The 22,473-nt window shown below is 39.3% G+C and overlaps 1 protein-coding gene across 28 annotated transcripts in view; it reads left to right on the top strand.

Moving 5' to 3' along the window:
* Positions 1–22,473, top strand: part of GAS2L3 (growth arrest specific 2 like 3) — a 106,204-nt gene that overhangs the window by 33,987 nt on the left and 49,744 nt on the right. For 20 of the 28 annotated variants that reach the window (XM_084957448.1, XM_021092714.2, XM_084957445.1 and 17 more), the window contains 2 exons: positions 891–998; positions 2,529–5,674. In XM_084957448.1, the coding sequence (XP_084813574.1) occupies positions 891–998; positions 2,529–3,782 (1,362 nt within the window). In that variant the 3' untranslated portion in view covers positions 3,783–5,674. Of the gene's footprint in view, positions 1–890; positions 999–2,528; positions 5,675–15,181; positions 17,203–22,473 lie in introns of those variants that run through there. The other 8 variants (XR_014804235.1, XR_014804238.1, XR_014804236.1 and 5 more) reach the window with 3 other exon arrangements.

The following is a 22,473-nucleotide window of genomic DNA, read 5'->3' as shown; positions in this document are numbered from 1 at the left end:
TGCAGTTAAAAATTCTATAAGCCCCTTGAGGAATAGAGGTAGGATCTTTTCTTCAGCTCTCATCTCCTTAACAGACTATTGAAAAGTGAGTACTCTTAGAAAAATGCCCCTTGAATTGAAATTTTTAAAATTTACTCAGTCTTGGGTGAATAGATAAAATATATCTCTGCCTATTTTAACAGTAACTTTGGATGAGAACTTTGAAAGGCATTGTGTTAAGAGACAAGTGAAAATTCCTGGTTAAGCTTTATCTGACTGGCCAATCTTTGATTTGATGGGTATATTAATCCAGGTCTTAAAACTATTCAAGCTTAATAATGCACTCATGTTTCCTATGACTAAATGAATGTGTTCTTTTTGTGTGTGTGCCTTTTCAGGGCCACACCCATGGCATATGGAAGGAAGTTCCAAGGCTTGGGGTCAAACTGGAGCTGTAGCTGCCAACCTATACCACAGCTCATGGCAATACTGGATCCTTTAACGCACTGAGCGAGGCCAGGTATTGAACCTGCGTCCTCGTGGATACTAGTTGGGTTCGTTATTGCTGAGCCACAATGGGAACTCCTTAATGAACATGTTGTGAACTGAGTTCACTGCGGTACACACTCACAGGCCTTCTCTGGGGTCAGTGAGGGTACTATGAGCCTGATAACACTTGGGCAGAGAGACAGAGACTCAAGACTTAACCACTGCTAGCTTTTTATCAGATTAGGTAATGTCTACTCTCAATATTTGTCAACAAGTAAAAGAGAAAACAAATAATTGAACTGTCATTAAATTTTTATCTTTGCATTTGATTTTCTCAGCCATCAAATAACCTTGCATTTTAACATTAAGCCAAATAGTTTTTGTCACAAGCACTAAATTTTGTCATTTATTTTTAATCTTAGGTTAAACACATCGCAGAAGACCCTCCTTGTAGCTGTTCTCATCGATTTTCCATCGAGTACTTATCTGAAGGACGATACCGACTAGGAGATAAAATACTCTTTATAAGAGTAAGTCCACCATTTACATCCTCTTTGAGATCTTGTTTGGAAATTGAATTTCCTGCTTTACCTACCTTCCTTTGCTCCCCTTTTACTTTTGAAAAAAATGGAATAAGGAGTGTTATTAATGGAAGAACTTCATTGTATAGGAAAAATGGGGAGTACTTACTTTTAAGAGCATATGCTGAGTTTAGGTAAATACCCTTAACATGGCAAACAGCTAATAACTATAGGATAGCTAAGACTATTTAGACATGTAATATAATTGGGGGGAAAATATCTCTCAATACCTCAGGTAACTTATTCCATTTTCCAGATTTTCTAAAAAGGCATAATTTTCCATCATAAAGAGAAGAAAAAAGCAAAACCAGAATATCTAAAAGATTAAATGTCAGTAAGAAGAAGAGAAATAGAAACACTGTAGTTTGTAATAATATAGACTTTGGGTTGGAAGTATAAAGCCTTTCCAGTGACACGGCAGCAGCAGATATACTTAACATGCTATCAGACATGCTCATTTTCTTCCTTTGTCCCATCTGCAATCAATTAGTCACCCACTTTGATGATAAGGAGACTGAAATTTTACCTGTTTAGCATTCTGTCTACTTCTGATACAAGAGCTGTTTAATACCCAATTTAGGAGTAAATAATATAAAAGTATGTATAAATTTCACTACCCGTATTTTTTTTTATTTCATATGTTATCATCAGCTCCCGATACAAAACTCAACTCACACAGAAATTTATGAATGCACTTTCTACCTTTTAATTAGCTCTCTTTTTTTAAAGCAATATGATATAGTGTTCAGAGTGTGTGGGAGTTAGAGTCAGAATTTGCAGAGCAGTCTCACACAGTTGTGCAGATTTGCCTCCTGAATGAATAGTGGCCTGAGGTCCAGCTTGGGCCACGCTAGCAGACCTAGGATGTGTCTTATCCACACAAACTCACTGTTTGGGTTGAGGTGGCCTGGTGCATTTGAGGCCAGGCCAAGCTGTGTGATTTGGGACAGTTTCCTCTCAGAGCCATAATTTTCTCATCTGCAGAGAAGAACTAGTAATAAACTACATCAAAGTTTTTGAAAGAGTAAATGGATGTAATACATATGAAAGTCATTTATTAAATTCTAAAGTACAAATATTGAGTGTTTTTATGTTTCTTCCTTATCTTTTTTTCTTTATTATGAGGCATTATTTTCTCTCTCATTCCTTTAACTCTTCTCCTTTCTTCCTTCAATATTCAGCTCTTTATTGAACAATATTATCCTTGTAGTTTTACATATTAGTGATTTGGATTTTTAGGATGCAAGTTATGTGTAAATAGCTTCCTTACAAACTGGAGGGCTTTCTGGTGTTAGTTGCGTGATTCAATATGAATTAAATTTATTGGAATAATACAAGAAAGAGACTGTCAATTTATATTGAAGCTCGTGGCAAATGCACTGAATTTCATGGGTCACAGGAATCACAGACTGTGCTGATGAATCCTAACTGCGTCTTACAGTTTTACAGCTGTATTTTTTACTTTCTTTTGGGGGAAAGATGCTTCACGGAAAACATGTCATGGTCCGGGTCGGTGGAGGCTGGGATACTCTTCAAGGATTTTTGCTTAAATACGACCCCTGTCGAATATTACAGTTTGCTACACTAGAACAGAAAATTCTAGCATTTCAGAAAGGAGTTTCCAATGAAAGTGTGCCTGATTCATCTACCAGGACACCTCAGCCTCCTGAAATGAATCCTCTGTCAGCAGTTAGCATGTTTCAGAAACAGAATTCAAAACCTGGCACGCCGGTTGGCACTGCAAGGAGCAAAGAGAAGCAGGCACGTCCGCCAGGTGTGCTGTTGCCAGCATCTTCCCTGAAAGGAGGGAATCTGGCCTCTGGGTCCATCCGTCCTAAGTTGCCAAATTCTCCAGCAGCCTCGTCTCATCTCAAAAGCAAATCTTCAAAGGTCCTGACAAAGAAACCACAGGCCTCTTCAAACAGCGCGTCGTCTTCACCTCCTTCTTTAAATCCAGCAGGTAAAAGCACTTCTTCAGCAGCTTTATCAAGAACTGCACCTTGTGGATCTGAATCATTGAGAAAATATATCTCATCACCCAGTACTCCTAAGGCCAAGCTTACTCCAGCCCAGAAGTCCAGAGAGCAGCCTGGGTCTGCACGCTTGCCAAATAAGGGTTCTGGAAAACCCGAGCCAAAGCATGTGAGGCACAACCATGTATCTTCCAGGGATGATGCAGTCTCGCACAAGGGTGCACATTTAAATTCATCATCCAAGGGTCCAAAGCCACCTAAGACAAATCTGCACCTAAGGCCTAACCCCTCTCCATCTTTCCAGTCCCCCGCGAAAGTGACAACATCCGGTTCCAAGACCGTAACCACGGGTCAGGGAACGCGGTCTCAGCCATGTGATGGAGCTCCGCAGGAAGCTGCCCAGAAACCGAAAGATAAGAATGTGGTTTCAGTTGTCAAAAAGCAGCCTCAGAACAAAAGCACATCCCAGAAGACAGGACCCAGCTCCTCCAGGTCCCCTGGCCGGACCCCACTGTCCATCATGAGTCTTCCCCAGTCTTCTGCCAAAACGCAGCCTAAACCAAAGTTGGCACAGACTGCCACCAAGAGCCAGTGCTCAGCCAAAGGCCCTCCCCAAAGTGGCAAAGCCCCGGCTCCACCCGGGAAACCACCCTCCTCTGGCAGGGAGGCGGTGAGTGGAGATAAAAAACCTCCTGCGAAGAAAAAGGAAGACGATGACCATTATTTTGTTATGACGGGAAGTAAGAAACCTAGAAAATAACTATAATGTGTCATTTTAAGAGACCAGAGGCAAGAGAGAGAGTGAATGTGTTAGCTTCACATCTTAGAAGTTTCTCCTATTTGTGTTTATCCAACTGGGTTCAGCTATTAAGTACCATAAGATGCAGGCTGGAGTTGGGGTGAGGAAAGGGCTCATCAGAATCCACGTGTCTGAATTCACCAGGAGGCACCGCCCTTTCGAGGTGGACAGTGGTAAAATCACCACGAGGTTCTAGTCATACATAGTTATAGACGTGTATGGTTTCCAGTCCACAGCATCTTTGCTAATGTTGGCCCATTAAGGGAAGTGTAAAGTCAAGTAACACTACTGGAGCTGTAACCATAGTTGCTTTATTTTGTTGTAACTATGCGCTTTATTTTGAATATGGAGGTTATTACCTGCTAACAACAACAGAGGTGCTCTTAATAAGCTATTGAATTTTAGTTCAAAAGCAACGGTTTGGCACGTGCCTTACAAAAGGCACCTAATTTAGTTTCCTGATCAGATTGCCTGATGGAACAATACTAAGTACTGATGGCTGCTACCCGTTAGCTTGCTTTTATTTTACTCTGGGCTTAGTAGGATTGCTATTAAAAATTTTTTAAGCTTTCCAGTTCAGAAGGAGCTGATTTTTTCACTGGCTTACATTAAAATTGGTAATATTTTGTGACCAATATTTTTGGTAAAGGAAAAAACAAATTAGGTATTAAATGTAAGTTGAAATTTGGAAAAATTTTTCATATATTATTTATAAGAACTTACACATTATATTTTAGATGGACATTGTGCAATGTGGAAGGGGAAACAATTTAGTAGCTTTTGGCATGTTAGAAGTATTTTTAAATAATGTAATTTTCTACGAATGCAAATATCAATTTTTACATTAAAATAATGTTTAATATCAGAGTTATGTTTTAACAACCTTAAAATTAAGGTGATATTAAAGAATCTTAAAGTGGTGCTATATAAAACACTATCATGTGATGGTTATTTTTCTTTAACACAACAATACTGGTTTTAATTCGATTCTTCCAATTATGTTAATTCCTTAATAAAGTCATGCAACTTCGGTTTTCCAATGAATACTGTATATGCAGCATTTTCTGTTCTATAGGCAGATTGTCCAAGGAACTTACCTAGATCATGTAATGACTATATAGACTCCATCAATCTAAAGTGGTATTTGTAAACAATTTGTTTTTTTTTAAGAGATCATGACTATTTTAAAAATTATTAATGTACCATTTCAGAAGTTTTGGTAGTGTATTTAATAACTTTACAGTATTGTCAGTTATCACAAGTTATTTATTCAGTATTGAGGTTTATGTTTCCTTATTTTAAACTAAAATGTGTTTTCGAAAGAAAAATAATAGTTCACGCAAATGTGCAATCTTAACCTGACTACTAATGTTTGTAGATTATAAAGCAAGAAATTTTTGAAAGAAACTAAGTGACCCTTTGTCTGAAGACTACAGTTAAAATCAAAGCTGTACACAGGCTAGTTTTTGAAATAATTGATGCTTCTCTTCTTTTGTTAAAAGAGACAGTCGTCACATATTTAGTTTAGTTCCACTGTTGATCTTGGCCTTGAGGGAGATAATATTCACATCTTTGGAAAGTGAAGTCAGTGTTGAAGAAGTACCAGAAGCTTTATATTTTTAGTGATAAGAAATATTTAATGGATCTTTCAAAGAGGAAGAATTTTACATACAAGTGGGAATTTATTCTTTTGTAAGACCAAACAATGCTTCTGTATCACTAACTTCTGGAAATTAAAAAAAAGTAAGTGCTGTTACAGCCAACCTATGATTTCAAATAGATTTTTCAATATTGTAAACAGTAACTTTTGTGTTGAGAGTAATCGGAAATAAAAGTATATCATCTGGCATAAATTCCTAGAATTGTTTTTTTTCCCCAAAAGTTGGAATTTAATTTGTAAATAGCTCTATCTTTATCAGGCTGCTGATAGTAAGACTTTCTAATTCTTGTAATTCTGCTTTTTTTGTTTGTTTGTTTTATTTTTTTTTTATTTTTTTTATTTTTTTTTTGTCTTTTTATGGCTGAGCCTGCAGCATATGGAAGTTCCCAAGCTAGGAATTCAATCAGAGCTGCAGCTGCTGGCCTACACTACAACCATAGCAACACCAGATCTGAGCCACATCTGCATCCTACACCACACTTGAGGCAATGCTGGATCCTTAACCCACTGAGTGAGGCCAAGCATCAAACCCACATCCTCATGTAGACTACATTGGGTCCTTAACCTGCTGAGCCACAGTGGGAACTCCCAATTCCTGTAATTCTGTTTTAATTTCACACTTCAATACAGTGAGAATATTCTTGAAATAGTCATTTTATCCTATATTCATGGTCAGGGAATTCACTGGATGAACTTTTATTTATATATAGCTTACTCTTCCAAAATAAAGTTTTGGTTTTTTTTTTAAAATAAGCAATGGCTGAAAGACACTTTCTTCAAATATATGGGCCACACTCGGGCCTTATGGAAGTTCCCAGGCTAGGGGTAGAATCTGAGCTACCGCTGCTGGCCACAGCCATAGCCACAGCAATGCGGGATCCAAGCTGCATCTGTGACTTACACCACAACTCACAGCAGCACCAGATCCTTAACCCACTGAGCAAGGCCAGGGATCGAACCTGCAACCTCATGGATCCTAGTTGGGTTTATTAGTGCTGAGCCATGAGGGGAGCTCCTCTTCAAATATTTTTTGAACTGTACTTAAAAAGCTAGTGTTTCTAATTGTTTTCACAATTTTAAAAGTACTAGGTTGAAGTTGCAAGAAGTTTTCATTTCTTCATAATAATAATACAAGATTTTAAGTTTCTTTTTGATTAATATTTAATAAAATGAATATTAAGCTTAAATTAGTGAAGTACCCAGAAGAAGAAGTAATGTGTACTTTCCTTTTTTTTTTAAGGGCCGCACCTGAGGTACATGGAGGTTTCCAGCAATCGGAACTGTAGCCACCAGCCACAGCCACAGCCACAACAACGAGGGATCTGAGCTGCATCTGTGACCTACACCACAGCTAAAGCAATGCCAGATCCCTTAACCCACTGAGTGAGGCCAGGGATCGAACCTGCGTCCTCAGGTTTGGTAGTTGGGTTCGTTAACCACTGAGCCACGATGGGATCTCCAAATAATGTGTGCTTTCAAGAGGGAATGAAAGGTTTACTTTTCATTACTCTAATTTGTTAATGTGACATGTCCAATTAATCTTCAGAGGAAAATGAAGTGCTGATTATTTTCACATTGTTGGGGCTTACAGCTGGTACTAAAAGCTTGTATCTTTAAAAATGCTTTGATAAATTAGATGATCTCTAACTTCCTCTCCACACTGAGTTTATAATTCTTAATGGATAAGAGAAATTTTTTGAGAAAAGAACTACCGTTCCTTCTGCAGTATATCTCTATCTGATATGAACATCTATTACTTCTTTAAAAGGTTTCAATGACAAGTTGTCATGATACATTCTTATATCCAGTTCACATACTGATTCCACTTGAATCCAAATTGATGTATATTTTCTTGTGCCAGCAGTGTTTGTATAAGATTTTAATTTTAATTTTCTCAAGTATTAAAATTTAAACATATATGCCAAATGCTCCATTTTCTTTTTTGTGTATTCTGAATACCCTAGCACTTGGTTTGTGTGAGAAATTGCATATATGAAGCATTCATAATTTGAGAATAGTTTTAACGTTATTGCTATTTAAAATTCTCTCCTTCACTTGTGGAAGTTATTTCACTGCTCCCAAGAGGTTATGAGGTTTTGTCATTAAGTAACAGTATTTGTTTCCCAAGTTTCTGTATCTGCTAGAAGTTTGTCCTAGAAAAGCTAGATTCATATTTAATAATCTCTGATGATAAAAATAATCAGTTATTAAAGCAGAATTCTGTAGATCACACAAGTATTGTATTCACAGAAAGCTACTGATAGTAGGAATTCTCAATTCCTCTAATTCTGTTTTAATTTCATACTTTGATGTAGTAAGATTTTTTTTTTTTTTTTGGTCTTTTTAGGGCTGCACCTGCGGCATATGGAGGTTCCCAGGCTAGGGGTTGAATCAGAGCTGTAGCCACTGGCCTACGCCACGGCAACTCAGGATCCGAGCCATGTCTGCAACCTACACCATAGCTCACGGCAACGCCAGATCCTTAACCCACTGAGCGAAGCCAGGGATCTAACCTGTGCCCTCAAGGACACTTAGTCAGATTCGTTTTCCCTGAGTCACAATGGGAACTGCAAAAACATTTTTGATTCATTTTGTCTTCATGATCAGAGAGATTTTAAAAAGCAGTTAAATATGTATTTTCTGTGATGTTTCCAAGTGAAAACAGAAAAAAAACCATTTAGACAAAATCAAAACTCTTATTATATTTTCCTAATTGTGAAGGGAAAAATTTTAAAGTTGAGATTTTGGAGAATATTAGGAAAATATTAATGAAACATTTGCCAGTAAATCTGAAAGAATAAAGACATATTTTATTAAATTAGCTATTTTCCTATAAACATATTGTTTTGTTTGTATAGAAAAACACAGTAGGACTTGATCTTGAGAAAATAATACACACAATGATTTAGCTGTAAGGATGTTAGTGATAGCACATCGTTAATACTGGTATGAGCATAAAATAAAGTACCATACAGACATTAAAAATGGTGTAGGCATTGACTGAAGTATGTATGGTGATGGAGCTATTTCTTTGAAGAGACTGCAATGATAAGATTAAAATATACTGCTTATTAATTTCTGCATTCTGCCAGGAATAGCACAATACTTATTGGATGGTATCAGGCACATGGTATATGTCACCTTTTAGAGTCTTTTACAGTTTCATATAATACATTATTTAATATGACTAAATTTCTTTTACAGTTTCATATAATACATTATTTAATATGACTTTTACAGTTTCATATAATAGTCTTTTACAGTTTCATATAATATATTATTTAATATGACTAAATTTCTTAAATTATTATTGATAAATTATTTTGCAAATTATCACATTGGAATGAAGAGTGGATTAATGTTGGTATGACTGTTGAGGACCCCTAGTGGTCAAATGTGGCAGTGTTGAAACTCATGTATATACTCAAATTGCCATTTACTAAAACCTACTGAGTTATGGGAAACGGCGGAGTAAGATAGTCATCACAATCAAGAACCTTAGGTTTAGGGAGTTCCTGCTGTGGTGCAGTGGGTTAATGATCTGGATTGTCTCTACAGTGTTGCCGGTTCAATCCCCTGCCTGGTGTAGTGGGATAAGGATCTGGCATTGCTGCAGCTGTGGTGTAGGCCACAACTGAAGCTTAGGTTTGATCCCTGGCCCATATGCTGCAGGTGCAGCCAAAAAATAAATAAGTAAATATGTAACCTTGGGTTTATATAGCACTTTGCAACTCACAAAACACTTTTAATTACATAACACCCAGTCTTTTGAACATTATTCTGTGAGATAGTTATTATTATCTTCTTTAGACTATAAATACCATAAAGACAGAAATTGCATGTTTTGTTTAACCACTCTGTTCCCAAAGTCTAAACCAGTGCCTGGCACATAGTGGGCATTTGGCAAATATTTGTTAATAAATAAGTGAATGAAGTCTCCTTTTGTAGATGAGGAAATTGAGACTCAAGATAATTGACAATAGGAGTTCCCATTGTGGCTCAGTGGTTAATGAACCCGACTAGCATCCATGAGGACAGGAGTTCGATCCTTGCCCTCGCTCAGTGAGCTAAAGATCCAGTGTTGCCATGAGCTGTGGCGTAGGACGCAGACACGGCCCAGATCCCACTGCTGTGGCTGTGGTATAGGCCGATGGCTACAGTTCCAATTGGACCACTAATCTGGGAACCTCCATATGCCATAGGCGCAGCCCTAAAAAAACAAAAAGGCCAAAAAAAAAAAAAAAAGATAATTGACAATAGTAAATATAAAAATATCTAGTAGGATTGATTGAATTTTATTTAAAGGATAAAGTTAATTTTTTATCTATTTATAGTTTTAAACAAACTTGAATTGTTCTTTCTGTTAGTGTGACAAAATTGGACTTAAATGGCATCTTTGAAAAAATCCACTGGAATATTACATCTTGCTTTTTCTTTATTCTGAGAAATATCTTCTTGATGTAATTGGTTTTGGATTACCCTTTATTTTAAATATTCTAAGCTTGAAGAGATTTAGGGATTAGTGTATTTTTACATTTTTAGTTTAATATTTATAAAGCACTTTTTTATTCAAAGTACTCTAGGAATAATGAATTATTGCACTCAATTTTCAGGATGATGCAGTGAAGTAGAGGTGCTCTGTAAATATTTGCTGGGTAAATGAATGAGACGATAAATTAAAGCTAGCACAAAATACTTATAGTAGCAATTAAAATCAATTTCCTGCTAGTGCCATGGAAATAGATATTGGTAAGAGGTACTTGTAGGTGACCTTAGAACCTCCATTTTAAGCAACGTTTAAAAATAAATGATTGTCCTTTGAGGGACCAGATTCCTTATGCTTCTTCCAAGAGGAATAAATAAATTTAAATTTCTCTCACACAGCCCTGAAAAGGTGATATAAAGTTGTGCCCTGTAGATCCCTTCAGTAATCCATGGCCTGGTGCAGTGCTCGGGAGTGCAGCAAATGCCTGTGGAAGAAGAGGCCAGGCTTGTGTGTACGGGAGGAGGAGCGGAATGGGACCGTTTTCATTTCAGTCCCAAGCCCTGACGTGCAGTGAAGCAAGTGATTTTAAGTCTCAAGGTGTGGTGGTTTCCCTTTACCTTAAGCAGAAATAATGTTTGAAGTTCACAAAGTCCCAGGTCTCCTTAAAGATTAAAAACTAAAAACCAAAAGCGAACACTGCTGAGAGGGACAGCCTGTGACCTTAGCGAAGCTCACAGGGGTTGTAAAGAAGGGAGACTAGTTGGCGGCTCCTCCAGCAGAGCTGAGAGGTACTGTTCTGACTTTAGCCACTGCTCCCCCACCCCAGCCCTTCACCTGCCTCACCGTTAACCTTCACATCACAGCCGGAACGTCCTTTCCTCAGAGGCTTCCAGACCCTCCAAGCCTGGTGTGGATGCCTCTGGAGTACTTTCTTCCCACCTTGCATTTTTTCCTGTCGCTGCATTGCCACCTACCACGACTTTGCCATTTACTCGTCTAAATCCCTCACCAGACTCGGGGGAAAGGTGGCAGACAGAGACCTCCATGTCTCACTTGTTCACAACTGCATCTTCTACATTTAATGCCTACATCGAGTGCTTAAATGCAGTAGAAGGATGGAGGGAAGGAAATATCCTTTTACTGATAGAAATCAGCATCAGTCTGTAAAAGTGAACCTCTAGTTGATCCGCCTCCTGTGAAAGAATTTTTTTTCCCTGAGGTAATGTGGTAGAGTTTGAAGAAGTCTGCAAATATGACCTGCTTATTTCTGGAGAGAAATGAAGAGGAGAAGGGTCCAGTAATAAGAGAGGCCTTGAAGTTATGGATTCCTTTTGTTATGTTAATGCAACAGAGAATGCTTAACACCCAGAGGGAAAATCTTAGAAACTTCCCAACTTCCTTTCCAGGTTTGTGTTTTAAAATATTTGTTTTCAGGGTTTTTAGAGGATATGTCACATAATGTATTAGATTATACATTATAGATTAGTAAGGGTCCTGCTTCTGTTTAATTCAGTCCTCACTTTGAACAGGTAAGAAAACTCAGGCCAAGGAGTTTGTTGATGGAGCCTATTAGCTACTGAATTTAAACTAACCTGTGAGCAGCAGAGTGAAAGCAAAATGCTAGAGGCAGTTGTCCCAGGGGGCTATGGGAGTCACCCTGATTGCTGCCCCTTCAGTGGATCCTAAATGCATTGGTTCCAGCCCAGCAGATTCTTTATTCCCTGTGTTGATGATTGGTTCCAAAACAATCTACTCGACCACAAGGTAGTGAAACACCAATTCATTCATTTGCTCATTTAGCAAACAGTTTTTCTGAGTGCCTCCTCTGTGGCAAACACCAGCTGGGTGCTAGGATACAATGGTAAGACAGTCCCTGCTCTCCAGGGGATGGCAGTCTTCATTCAAGTGGTTAAAAAAAAAAAAAATGTTCTTTTTGACTGTAGCCTGATCAGCTCTTTCTGGGGTGACACACCTTAGTGAGAATAGCTTGTCTTTTCTTACATGGCTTCGGATCATAAAAAAAGTGAGAAACTGGTGTTTGTATCTGAGCCTCAAGAATAAGAGTTATTAGCCACCAATTGTTGCCTAGAAAATGGAGCAGTAAGAATCAAATCCTGAACAAGGGATTGGAAACAAAGGAATCTGAGCTTTCTCCAGATAAGCCATTACTTACAAACCAAGAAGCCCATCTCTAACCCAAGAATGCTCTTCTAACTCCATAGACTATTTCCCGTGACACTAGGGATTGATTCCCACCCTGCTGCCTCCACAGACTCCACCTTGGCGGGATCTCAAACCAAGTGCCTGTGGGAAGACTGGGCTCCTTCCAGCCACCTCAGTTACGTCAGGGGAACAGAGCTTCAAGCAGACACTCCCTGTGATCTGATGTCTCATTGCCTCTTCCTGCTGCCCCAGCACATGACAGAGGAAACTTGTCCTGTGAAATGCGTGCTATGATCACGAACACGTTTTGGGCCTTTGCAGCATCTTCCTGGTGTGCTGTAGCCCCAAGGGACCCATAGGGGTCCTGGGAAGACCTGTTATATTAGGTCAGATCTTTGGTTGCAAGAAAAAGATTGATTTCGGTTTTCCTTAGTGTTGTGTTATTTTTTATGATACACAGAACCTAAAGGATAGCAGGAACCCACAGCACCCCAGAAGTGTTTGTGCAGTGAGCCTCACAGAAATGAGAACTGGAGTCACTGAGAAGAGTAGGAGACCTAGAAATAGGTAACCTCCTCTCCCTTCTGCGCCTGACTTTCCGCCCTTCGCTCCGGTGCCCTGCCATGGACACACTCTAGCCAGCCCCAAGTTTCTGCTCCTCTTTGTGTGTTTTCTGGCATCTTCTCCAAAAGAAAAAAAAAAAAAAAAAAACAGCCAATCAATCAACCAACCAAATGAAAACTACCTGATACCATTTGCCACTTACAAAGTCTCAAGAGAGAATCTGATTGGCTTAGTTACTTACCATTGTTCTTTGGGGGGCAGTGTTTTTCTCCAGGCCACTGCATGGGTCCTTAGTCAACCAGTGAATTGGCTGCTCTCATATACACCCCACCCTTGATCAACCAGTGTGGTGAACATATAGGTCTCATGGTCTGGAATGTGTCTACCTTAATGTAAGAAGCAGCTTGGTTCATGTGTCCTAGCAGAAGCTGTAGCTAGTTTGGTTGAATTTGGTCTGAGCTACCTAGGGAGGTCTCTTGCATTAAGGAGCCTTCAATTTCCAGCACTGACCTTGTCTTTCAAGGTCATTGAGACCAATATGAAGTAGATGTGTCCCTGGGGTCCTCCCAAATCCAGATCTCACTTTTGATGGCTGGAGATGCTCAAATACATGGATGTTACTGAGGATGTGTATGAGTAATGTTCAAATCAGCAAGGTTTATTTTATCCCTGCATCTTGGGGATTCACCAGTCTTCTCCGAACTGACCCCCTCTGGGAACCTCCATAAGCCATGGGTGTAGCCCTAAAAAAAGACAAAAAAAAATATTTGTGGAAATATATAAATTTAAGAAAGGATAGTATGGTACTAGCAGACCAATGAAATAGAACAGAGAATTTTAGAAATAGATTTATACAAAATGTTCCCAACTGATTTTTGACAAAAGTACAAAAGAAATTCAATGGGGGAGGGATAGATAGCTTTTTAAACAAGTGGATTAGTAAATTGTGGTGTATTCCTAAAATTAGATAGTACAACAACAGTAACTACTGTTACACACAACAACATAATGAATCTTACAGATACAATGATTGTCAAAAGCAGCCATATACCAGAGCATCGTAACAAAACATAGGAATGAATCTTCATTCATTCATTCAAGTGAGGACCTACCATGAGCTGGGCACTGAGTCAGGGCTTTCAAGCATGCTAACACGGATTGATGGGCTCTTCTAATGTTTCCCTTTTGAAGTTGCAGGAGAACATCCCATGTGATGACTGTTGATTTGAAGAGAGATCTGTGATATCCGTAAAGTGCATAAAATGATTGTTCACTTTGTACTCATTTTGTGCTTTTAAATCTCAAGGTCATATTCTCCGGATGGCTTTATTTGAAATTAAATGGCTTGACCTCACTTGCAAAAAATACTGATGGAGTGTGCTCAAAAAAAGGAGTGTCAGCTAAGAAGGAAAATGTCTCTGGGTGAAGGCAGTAAACTGGGAGATTTCGTATCTTTTGTGGGCTAAGATTGAGTTAGTTATGAAGCCCCTTGATACTTCCATTTTTAAAATGACAAACAACGGTACTTGCTATTTAATAGTAAGTAAATCATAATCATCTTCAACAACACAGATGCCCCAATTAAAGATCTGGCTGTGAGCCATACAACATTAGACATGTCACAAAGGAGACACAATATATTACATAAATCAGGTTCCCTCAGACGGCTAGCTCTTCAATTTTTAATCAACAGGTGGTGAGTCAAAAATTATGAATCCCTAGGTGGTTCGAAAATGCAGTTCAACTTCCCTCTCATAACCTAACACTTGCAACTCATTTATTTATTTATTCATTCACCATTTGTTAAGTACTTTCTACCTTCCTTGAATTCAACAAAGATTTATTACTTGACCATGTGTGCTCAGCTTTGGGTAATGGTGAACAAGACATGGGTTAGACCTTCCAGGAGTTTACAGTCTAATGGAAGAACTGTTGATGCCCATGGTTTGACCCAGATTGTGCTGTCAAAAAGCTCACTCCTTAGCACGAAGACAAACTGGTAGGACAACTTGCAGAAACAATGTGATGAGTGTATGGAGGTGTTCTTGGGAATGAGTGGCAATCTCTCCAAGGGTCCTGGGAAGGCTTCTCTAAGAAGCTAATGCATAGCTGGACCTTGAAAGGAGAACCAGAGTTTCTAGGCATCTGGGGAAACATATTTCAAGTAGAAGGAGTGGCAGGATGCTGAGTAAGGAAATATGAAACAGCATTGTTTCCATGTCTCAGCTCAGCTCTTGTGAATAGTGCTGCAGTGAACATACGGGTGCATGTGTCTTTTTCAAGGAAAGTTTTGTTTGGATATATGCCCAAGAATGGGACTTCTGGGTCATGTGGTAGTTCTATATTTAGTTTTCTAAGGTACCTCCATACTGTTTTCCATAGAGGCTCCAACTTTAAATCCTTCTACTCACCCGTACACTCCACTTCTCATTGCTATACAAGCATTCCTTTCTCATCCATCTTATTGCCCCTACATCTTCTCTCTAGATACCTGACGTGCACCATCCTCCGAGGCTAGCCCAGCTGCACTGCCCTTGCGCAGCCTTCTCTGATCACTTCATGCCCAACTGGTCTGCTGTATGTTCATCCACTATGGTTTGGAACTAAGAACAGAAGACTAGAATGTGAGCCTCACAAGGGCAGGGTTTTGTCTATTTAACTGCTGTCTTCCCAGATATGGACCAGTGCTTGGAACATGGTAGGTACCTGATAAACATTTATTTGTTGAGTGAAGGAATGACTATAAGGTCCTTCGTAAATATTTAAGAAAGAAAACATGGGATTCGGTAAAGCTACACAGGGTGTAATTCAGCTGAATTTGTAACATTCTGATTTATTAACTGGACTATGGCTGTGCAGATGTTTGTCATATTATTCTCCATTTGTATATCTGAAATATTTCACAATGAAGAAACAAAACAAACAAAAACCCCCACCCCCCATACCTCCTCTGGTGAATGCTCCGGTGCGCACCCATATCCACCCCAGCCTTCAGGACTGCAGCTCTTGCTCCTCCAGCTGCCTAGCGTGCTGGCAGGTCCATCATCTCACTCTCGCTTAAGTTTTGAACTTCCTCCATTCCTAACTGCCTTTGTATGAATGGATCTGATTTGTCCCCAGGGGCAGCCCGTGGTCAGTGACTGCTTGATACATGGATGCAAAGGCTCATCCCTTGTTCCTCAATTCGGAACCCCTCTGTAGGGCCATCCAGGCTCCAGAACTTCCTGTGTGCTGGGCTGAGGTGTCTGTTGTGATAGTATCACAGCCCGCCTTCTCCTGCCCCATCCTGCCTCCTCCCCTTCCCTTCCAGGTGTTGACCTGAGAGCACCTCCATGCACAGAATGCACACAAATCTCCATTTCCGAGTCTTTTTTTCCAGGGGAACTTGATCTGTGACACTGTCCTTCCAAGAAAAAAGGAGAGAGGGAGAGAGACTGAGACCACAATTAGATTGTTAAAAGATAGCTCACCTACCTCTATCTTTTTCTTTAGCACCTGCCCACCCCACCGTGTATCCCAGTTGATTTTTCAATCTCTAGCCTAAAATGCTCCACAAAATTCTAGGTCTGGATATGAAAAAGAAAAAAAAAAAAGGAACACTGATTATTTTTTAATGCACAATAAGAAAATGATATATTTTTTCTTTCCCAGAGAAGGATTTTGTGGGTTGGAGAACATTCTGGCACCGGGTTTTGTTGTTCCCACCAAATGAGTCATTCAAAGGTTGCAGGTGATTCCATCTGAGCAGAGGTGTATGACTGGAGAAAAAATAAACAGAGTCTAAAACAATATACAAGAACCACTGACTTGTGTGATGTGAATAATAGATACTCCTAGCACCGAGAGGAGGGGAAAGTCAGTGAGATAAAGCAGTAGAATCAGGCTCAAAACATGGACCAGGGTGAAAATAAATGAGAAAAAGGAGCACTTGAAAGCAGTCATCTCTCCACAAGCTTTACAGGTCTTGGAGAAAGGTCAGTCATTTGATCTTGGACCATAACCTAAAAACTGTCAAGAGCGAAGGCTCCCTCCCTTCTCCCAACTACCCCCCTCCTCGCCGCACCCACCCAGTCCCAATCCCCATAACCCTGTACCTAGTTAACTTGTAAACTGCAAGACTGCAGGGATTCCTCTCCTAGAAATACACACACACACACAGGGCAGAATGCCTATTCCTACAGTGATTCCTAAAGCCCATGATAATCTCTAGTGTCTCCCTAGCCAAGCTCCCTAATGGGAGCAGACACTGTTTGGTTCTGCTCTCTAAATTCTCCTGGCAGGAAAGGGCTCTGGAAATAGATTTAAATCACAGCCCCATCACTTACTAGGCGTGGTCAAGTAACCACACCTCAGTTTCCTCAACTAGAAAAAGAGGATAACACTCCTAAGGTAGACATGAGGACCGAGCAGGAAAATGTTTCCGAAACACCAAGGGCAATGCTTGGAAAATCTATGTGGGGTTTTTATAAGCAACTGATTTTTTGTTTTGTTTTGTTTTTGTTTTTAGCCCCCCCCAAAAAAATGATTCTAAGAAGGTATAGGAACAAAACACATACATATTTCAATACTATGCAAATTATTTTAAACTGGCTGTGATGTAGGATTAAAATAAATCTAGTGAGGAAAGAAGGGAGGCATAGACTTCACGTTCCTACCAAGCCATCTGTAGAAATGTTAAAATTAGAACATTCCTGTGACAGAGGATTGTCATGTTCTTTGAACTGAATTGTGAAGGGAAAAAATGATCCAATTCTGTTTAATGTAACAATTCCTATGAGAGTAATTAAAATCTGAAGTTCTGTTTCCTTTTTTAGGAGTAATGTCTTCTTGAAATGAGGTCTAATTGTCCCTATTTACACATTGGCTGCGGACAGCCCATCCCAGGCAGGCAATTAGCTCCCTTCCAGAACAAAGCAGTGACCATCTTTCAGCTGCTTTCTGGCTTTTGAGCTTAGGAGGCAAAGGAGAGTTTTTGGCTCCCTTGCAAAATGGAGTTTAAAACTGCCACAAGCGCCAGTTGCAAGAATGATAATTGCATAGTTTGTTACAACTGATTTATACAGGCTCCAGGAAAGAATGAAGAGCTTCTGGCTAAAACTGTCAAAGGAATAATCAGTGATACATGACATTTTCTCTTCTTGAGATTTTAATGGCTGCATTTAGAATAAAATGATGATGTTGACCTATTTCTCATATAGTGAATAATCCAGCTGATATCTGGGGGTATCTCTTATAAGCATCAACATAGATACTGCCCTTTTGAATATTCACTATGATCTGCTTTATATAAGTATTTTGCACATTTCAGATGAAGAACTTTCAATGAAAAAAATTTTAATTAGTTGAATTTCACCTCGTAAAAGAATGTATACAAAAGTTAAAATTGTGCTAGTGGGCCCAACAAAAACTTTTACGCGCCACTAAGAGCTTTTGCAGAAAGCATCTAGAGTGAATTAAACAGCCCCCCCACCGCCCCGCAAAACACACAATACACATGTGCACTCAGCTCAGAAGAAATGGAATGGTTCTGCTTTTCTGCTTTTGTGTGTCACATGCAAATATCGTACCTTGCTTGCTTCATTCAGTCTAGAAGTTTATTATATGAATTTAATCTAGCTACATTTACTGTGATTACTGATGTAATTTGGACTATCTCTGCTATTTTATTCTGAGTTTCTATCTTCATACTTCCTTTTCCTTTTCTCCTTTACTGACTTCTGTTCCCTTCCCCTCACTTCTTTTTACCAGTCTGCAAACATTCTATTTCTCTTCTTTTAATGGTTACATTAAAAATGTTAACGTGTAAAATACAACTCTCAGTTAAAACAAGGAACTTAGCATGTGTATTTTCCCTTTTAATCTCACTCATCACCATCTTTCATTTATCTAGAATTTTAGATCCATTTTGCCTCTAAATAAGAAAAAATAATTATTATTTCTAATTTTGTACTCAGTCATTATTTCTATTTTATGGTCAACAACTGCATCCTTCACCTTACTCATAGATTTATTTTTCTTCTTCCTTTAATCATTTTGTCTGGGAAGATTTCTGGTTAACAAACTAGTTTAGTCTTTGCCTGAAAATATCTATTTCATTCTCTCCCTCTCTCTTTTAAAATTATACTCACCTTTGGGAATAAGGAATACTTTCCCATGATACAAAATTCAAGTATGTTAAATATTATTTTTGTTGGGTATAGAATTCTAGATTGAATGTTGCTTTTCCTTGGCATTTGGAGATGTAACTATTTATTCTGGCATCATTTTGCTGATTAGAAATTTTGCATCTGTCTGATTGTCATTCTTTGTAGTTTCTCCTTTGTGGCTTTTAAGAATTTTCTCTTTCTTGATGTTCTTCGGTTTTGCTTCTATAAGTTATTTAAGAGTAGGATGAGGAGTGCTCTGTCATAGCACAGTGCAAATGAATCTGACTAGGAAACATGAAGTTGCAGGTTCGATCTCTGGCATTGCTCAGTGGATTAAGGATCTGGTGTTGTCGTGAGCTGTGGTGTAGGTCACAAATGCAGCTCAGATCTGGTGTTGCTGTGGCTGTGGCTGTGGCGGGCAGCTGTAGCTTCGATTAGACCCCTAGCCTGGGAACCTCCATATGCTGTGGGTGTGGCCCTAAAAAAGCCAAAAAAAAAAAAGAGTGGAATTATTTTTTTAAGTTGTCTGTATGATATAACTTTTTTATATACCTTTTTTTTTTTTTTTTTGGTCTTTTTACCATTTCTTGGTCCACTCCTGTGGCATATGGAGGTTCCCAGGCTAGGGGTGGAATCGGAACTGTAGCCACTGGCCTACACCACAGCCACAGCAATGCGGGATCTGAGCCGCATCTGTGACCCACACCACAGCTCATGGCAACTCCTATATACATTTGATATACCTTTTTATTCTGAAAACTGACATCAGAGTCTTTCATGTCTCAACTTCATTTTCACTTTTTTTTTTCTCATTTAATCTCTTCGTGCTGGGGGGTTGTGTACTCAGTTTCAATCACTGATTCTTTAAACTGAATCCAGTCAACTGTTTGTATCTTTTTAATACTACTTTTCATTTTTTTCAGAATTTATTTTATCTATTTTTTTTGCTGTTGTTTTGCTTTTTAGGGCCACACTTGTGGCAACACAGGATCTGAGCTGCATCTGTGACCTACACCACAGCTCAGGGCAATGCTGGATCCTTAACCCACCGAGCGAGGCCAGAGATCCAGCCCACATCCTCATGGATACTAGTTGGGTTTGTTACTGCTGAGCCACGACAGGAACTCCTTCCAAAATTTTTTTATTGGTAGTTTTTCATAAATCAATCTTTCTTTCTTTCTTTCTGTCTGTCTGTCTGTCTGTCTGTCTTTCTTTCTTTCTTTCTTTCTTTCTTTCTTTCTTTCTTTCTTTCTTTCTGTCTTTCTTTCGTCCTTCCTTCCTTCCTTCCTTCCTTCCAGTGGTTGCACTTGTGGCATATGGGCATTCCTAGGCCAGGGTTTGAACCCATATCTCTGTAGTGACCTGAGCCACTTCAGTTGGATTCTTAAACCATTGCACCACAGCAGGAACTCCGATAATTCTTTGTTCTGGATTATAACCTTCATCCTTTATCTAAGATTTTACATGTCTTTAAAAGCCTTTGGTGGGGGAGTTCCTGTTTTGGCTCAGCAGTAACCAACCTGACTAGTATCCTTGAGGACATGGGTTTGATCCCTGGCCCTGCTCAGTGGGTTAAGGATCTGGTATTACCATGAGCTGTGGCGTAGGTCACAGATGCAGCTTGGATCTGACATTTCTGTGGCTGCAGTGTAGTCCGATAGCTACAGCTCCAATTCGACCCCTAGCCTGGGAACTTCCATATGCTGTGGGTGCAGCCCTTAAATAAAGGAAAAAAAAAAGTCTTTGGGGGGTTGCTATATTTCTATTTCTTTGACTATAAATTTTCCTGTTTATTTCATTTGTTAGGTATCTTTCTTGGGTTTGGATTACCTCATGAAGTTGTAAGCTTGTGACCTCAGCCCCACTCATTACACTAGGTGACTCTTCTGCTGTTCCACAAAAGCTTTTTTTAAAAAATTGTGACCATAGACTTTAAAATCTGAGGATATATAAGCTATCATTTTAATGTATCTGGGCTGGAAAGAAAATATTTCCATGTGCCCTTACTTCTCTATTGTGACTGGAAACCAGTTTGATTTTTTTTTTTTTTTTTGGTCTTTTTAGGGCTGCACCCATGGCATATAGAAGTTCCCAGGCTAGGGATCGAATTGGAGCTGCAGCTGCCAGACTACACCACAGTTACAGCAAAGCCATATCTGAGCATCATCTGTGACCTACCCCACAGCTCATGGCAATGATGGATCCTTGATCCACTGAGTGAGGCCCGGGATCAAACTCTCATCCTCCTGGATACTAGTCAGATTCATTACCACTAAATAAATTGGGAACTCCCCAATTTATTTGATTTTTAAAAATGAAAGACTGAGAGAAAAGATAAAGGGGAAAATATACCAAATGTGTTTATGGAGTTAAATAAGATACAATGAAAAATAGATAGAATATAGCTCCAGAACATTTCTTCATGAACCAACATTTCTATCTCTGTTAGGATTATACATATTTAAGTGCAAATAAACAGTTGAGGATTATGAAGCCATTCATTTGCTTTTCGATTTCAGCAATTACTGACTGACTGCCTCTGCCCAGAAGTGTACCAAGTGTAGTTATGCAAAGACAGTGAGTCTTATTTTTTTCATCTGTAAAATGGGGATAATAGCATATACCGTGCAAGCTAGTTGTTAAAAGTAGACGTGACAATTGTAAAGTGCTTAGCAGAGTATCTGGTGTATGGTAGGTATCTCATAAATGGGGGCTTCTGTTATTACTATTACTCTTATCAATTGACTCTGTCGTCACAGAGATGGTGCCAGTTTGGGAAGACAAACAGACATTACTTCTTAAATACACACTTATCAAATGTGAAGAAGGGACTTGATCATGCTTGGGATGGCTGGGAAGCCTTTGTAGAGAAGACACTTGAAGTGGGTATTGAAGATTTAGTAGGGGTTTGTTAAGTGGAAATACTGGAGAAGTGGAAAACCATGTTCTAAGACATGGAAACTTGACATGACAAATTCTCTTCTGGGACCTGAAAACACTCAGGCTGAGTGGAAGCTGTGGCTGAGCAGAGCTAGAGAAGACGTATTTGAAGAGGTAGGCAGAGGCCAAGGAAAGAAGGAAGGACATTCCAGTTACAAGCTGCGACCATCTGGAGGAGAGATGCTGAGGGCCTCAGTTAAACAAAGATGGTAGACATGACGAAGTGGGAATAGATTTGAAAAACAGGAGGTCAGATATATAGGACTTAGCAACTGATAGAAGGTGGAAATTCAAATGTCAGTAAGACTACTTACCAGCTGGGGGACTTGCTCAAGTTATTTGAACTCTCTGGACCTTAACTTCCTCACCAGTAAACTGACAATAAAAATAGGCCTATTTCATGAGATCGTATTGAGCCTGAAAAGAGAAAATACACGTGAAGCATTTAAAAGAGCACCTAACTCATGGAAAATACCATTAAATGATAAATACGATTTTCAGGTGGGATGTGCAGGGTGCTGGAGGAACCAGCAAGGAAGCCAAGATTTCTGGCTTAGCAACTGAGAAGTTGCTGCTGCTACTGGTGGAGACAGGGACCTTGGAGGAAGAACAGGCTTGCCTCAGATTTCCTGCCCATCAGTTAGGAAGAATCAAGCTGTGGTGAGGGACCAGGTGTAACAAGCGTCCTAGGAG

The sequence above is a fragment of the Sus scrofa genome, chromosome 5 (assembly GCF_054392235.1).
Source record: "Sus scrofa isolate SSC_HxYL_T2T_F1_AM1 chromosome 5, Sscrofa_HxYL_maternal_Yorkshire_Landrace_v2.0, whole genome shotgun sequence".
NCBI classification, from domain to species: domain Eukaryota; kingdom Metazoa; phylum Chordata; class Mammalia; order Artiodactyla; family Suidae; genus Sus; species Sus scrofa.
This window is presented reverse-complemented; position numbering and strand designations above follow the sequence as displayed.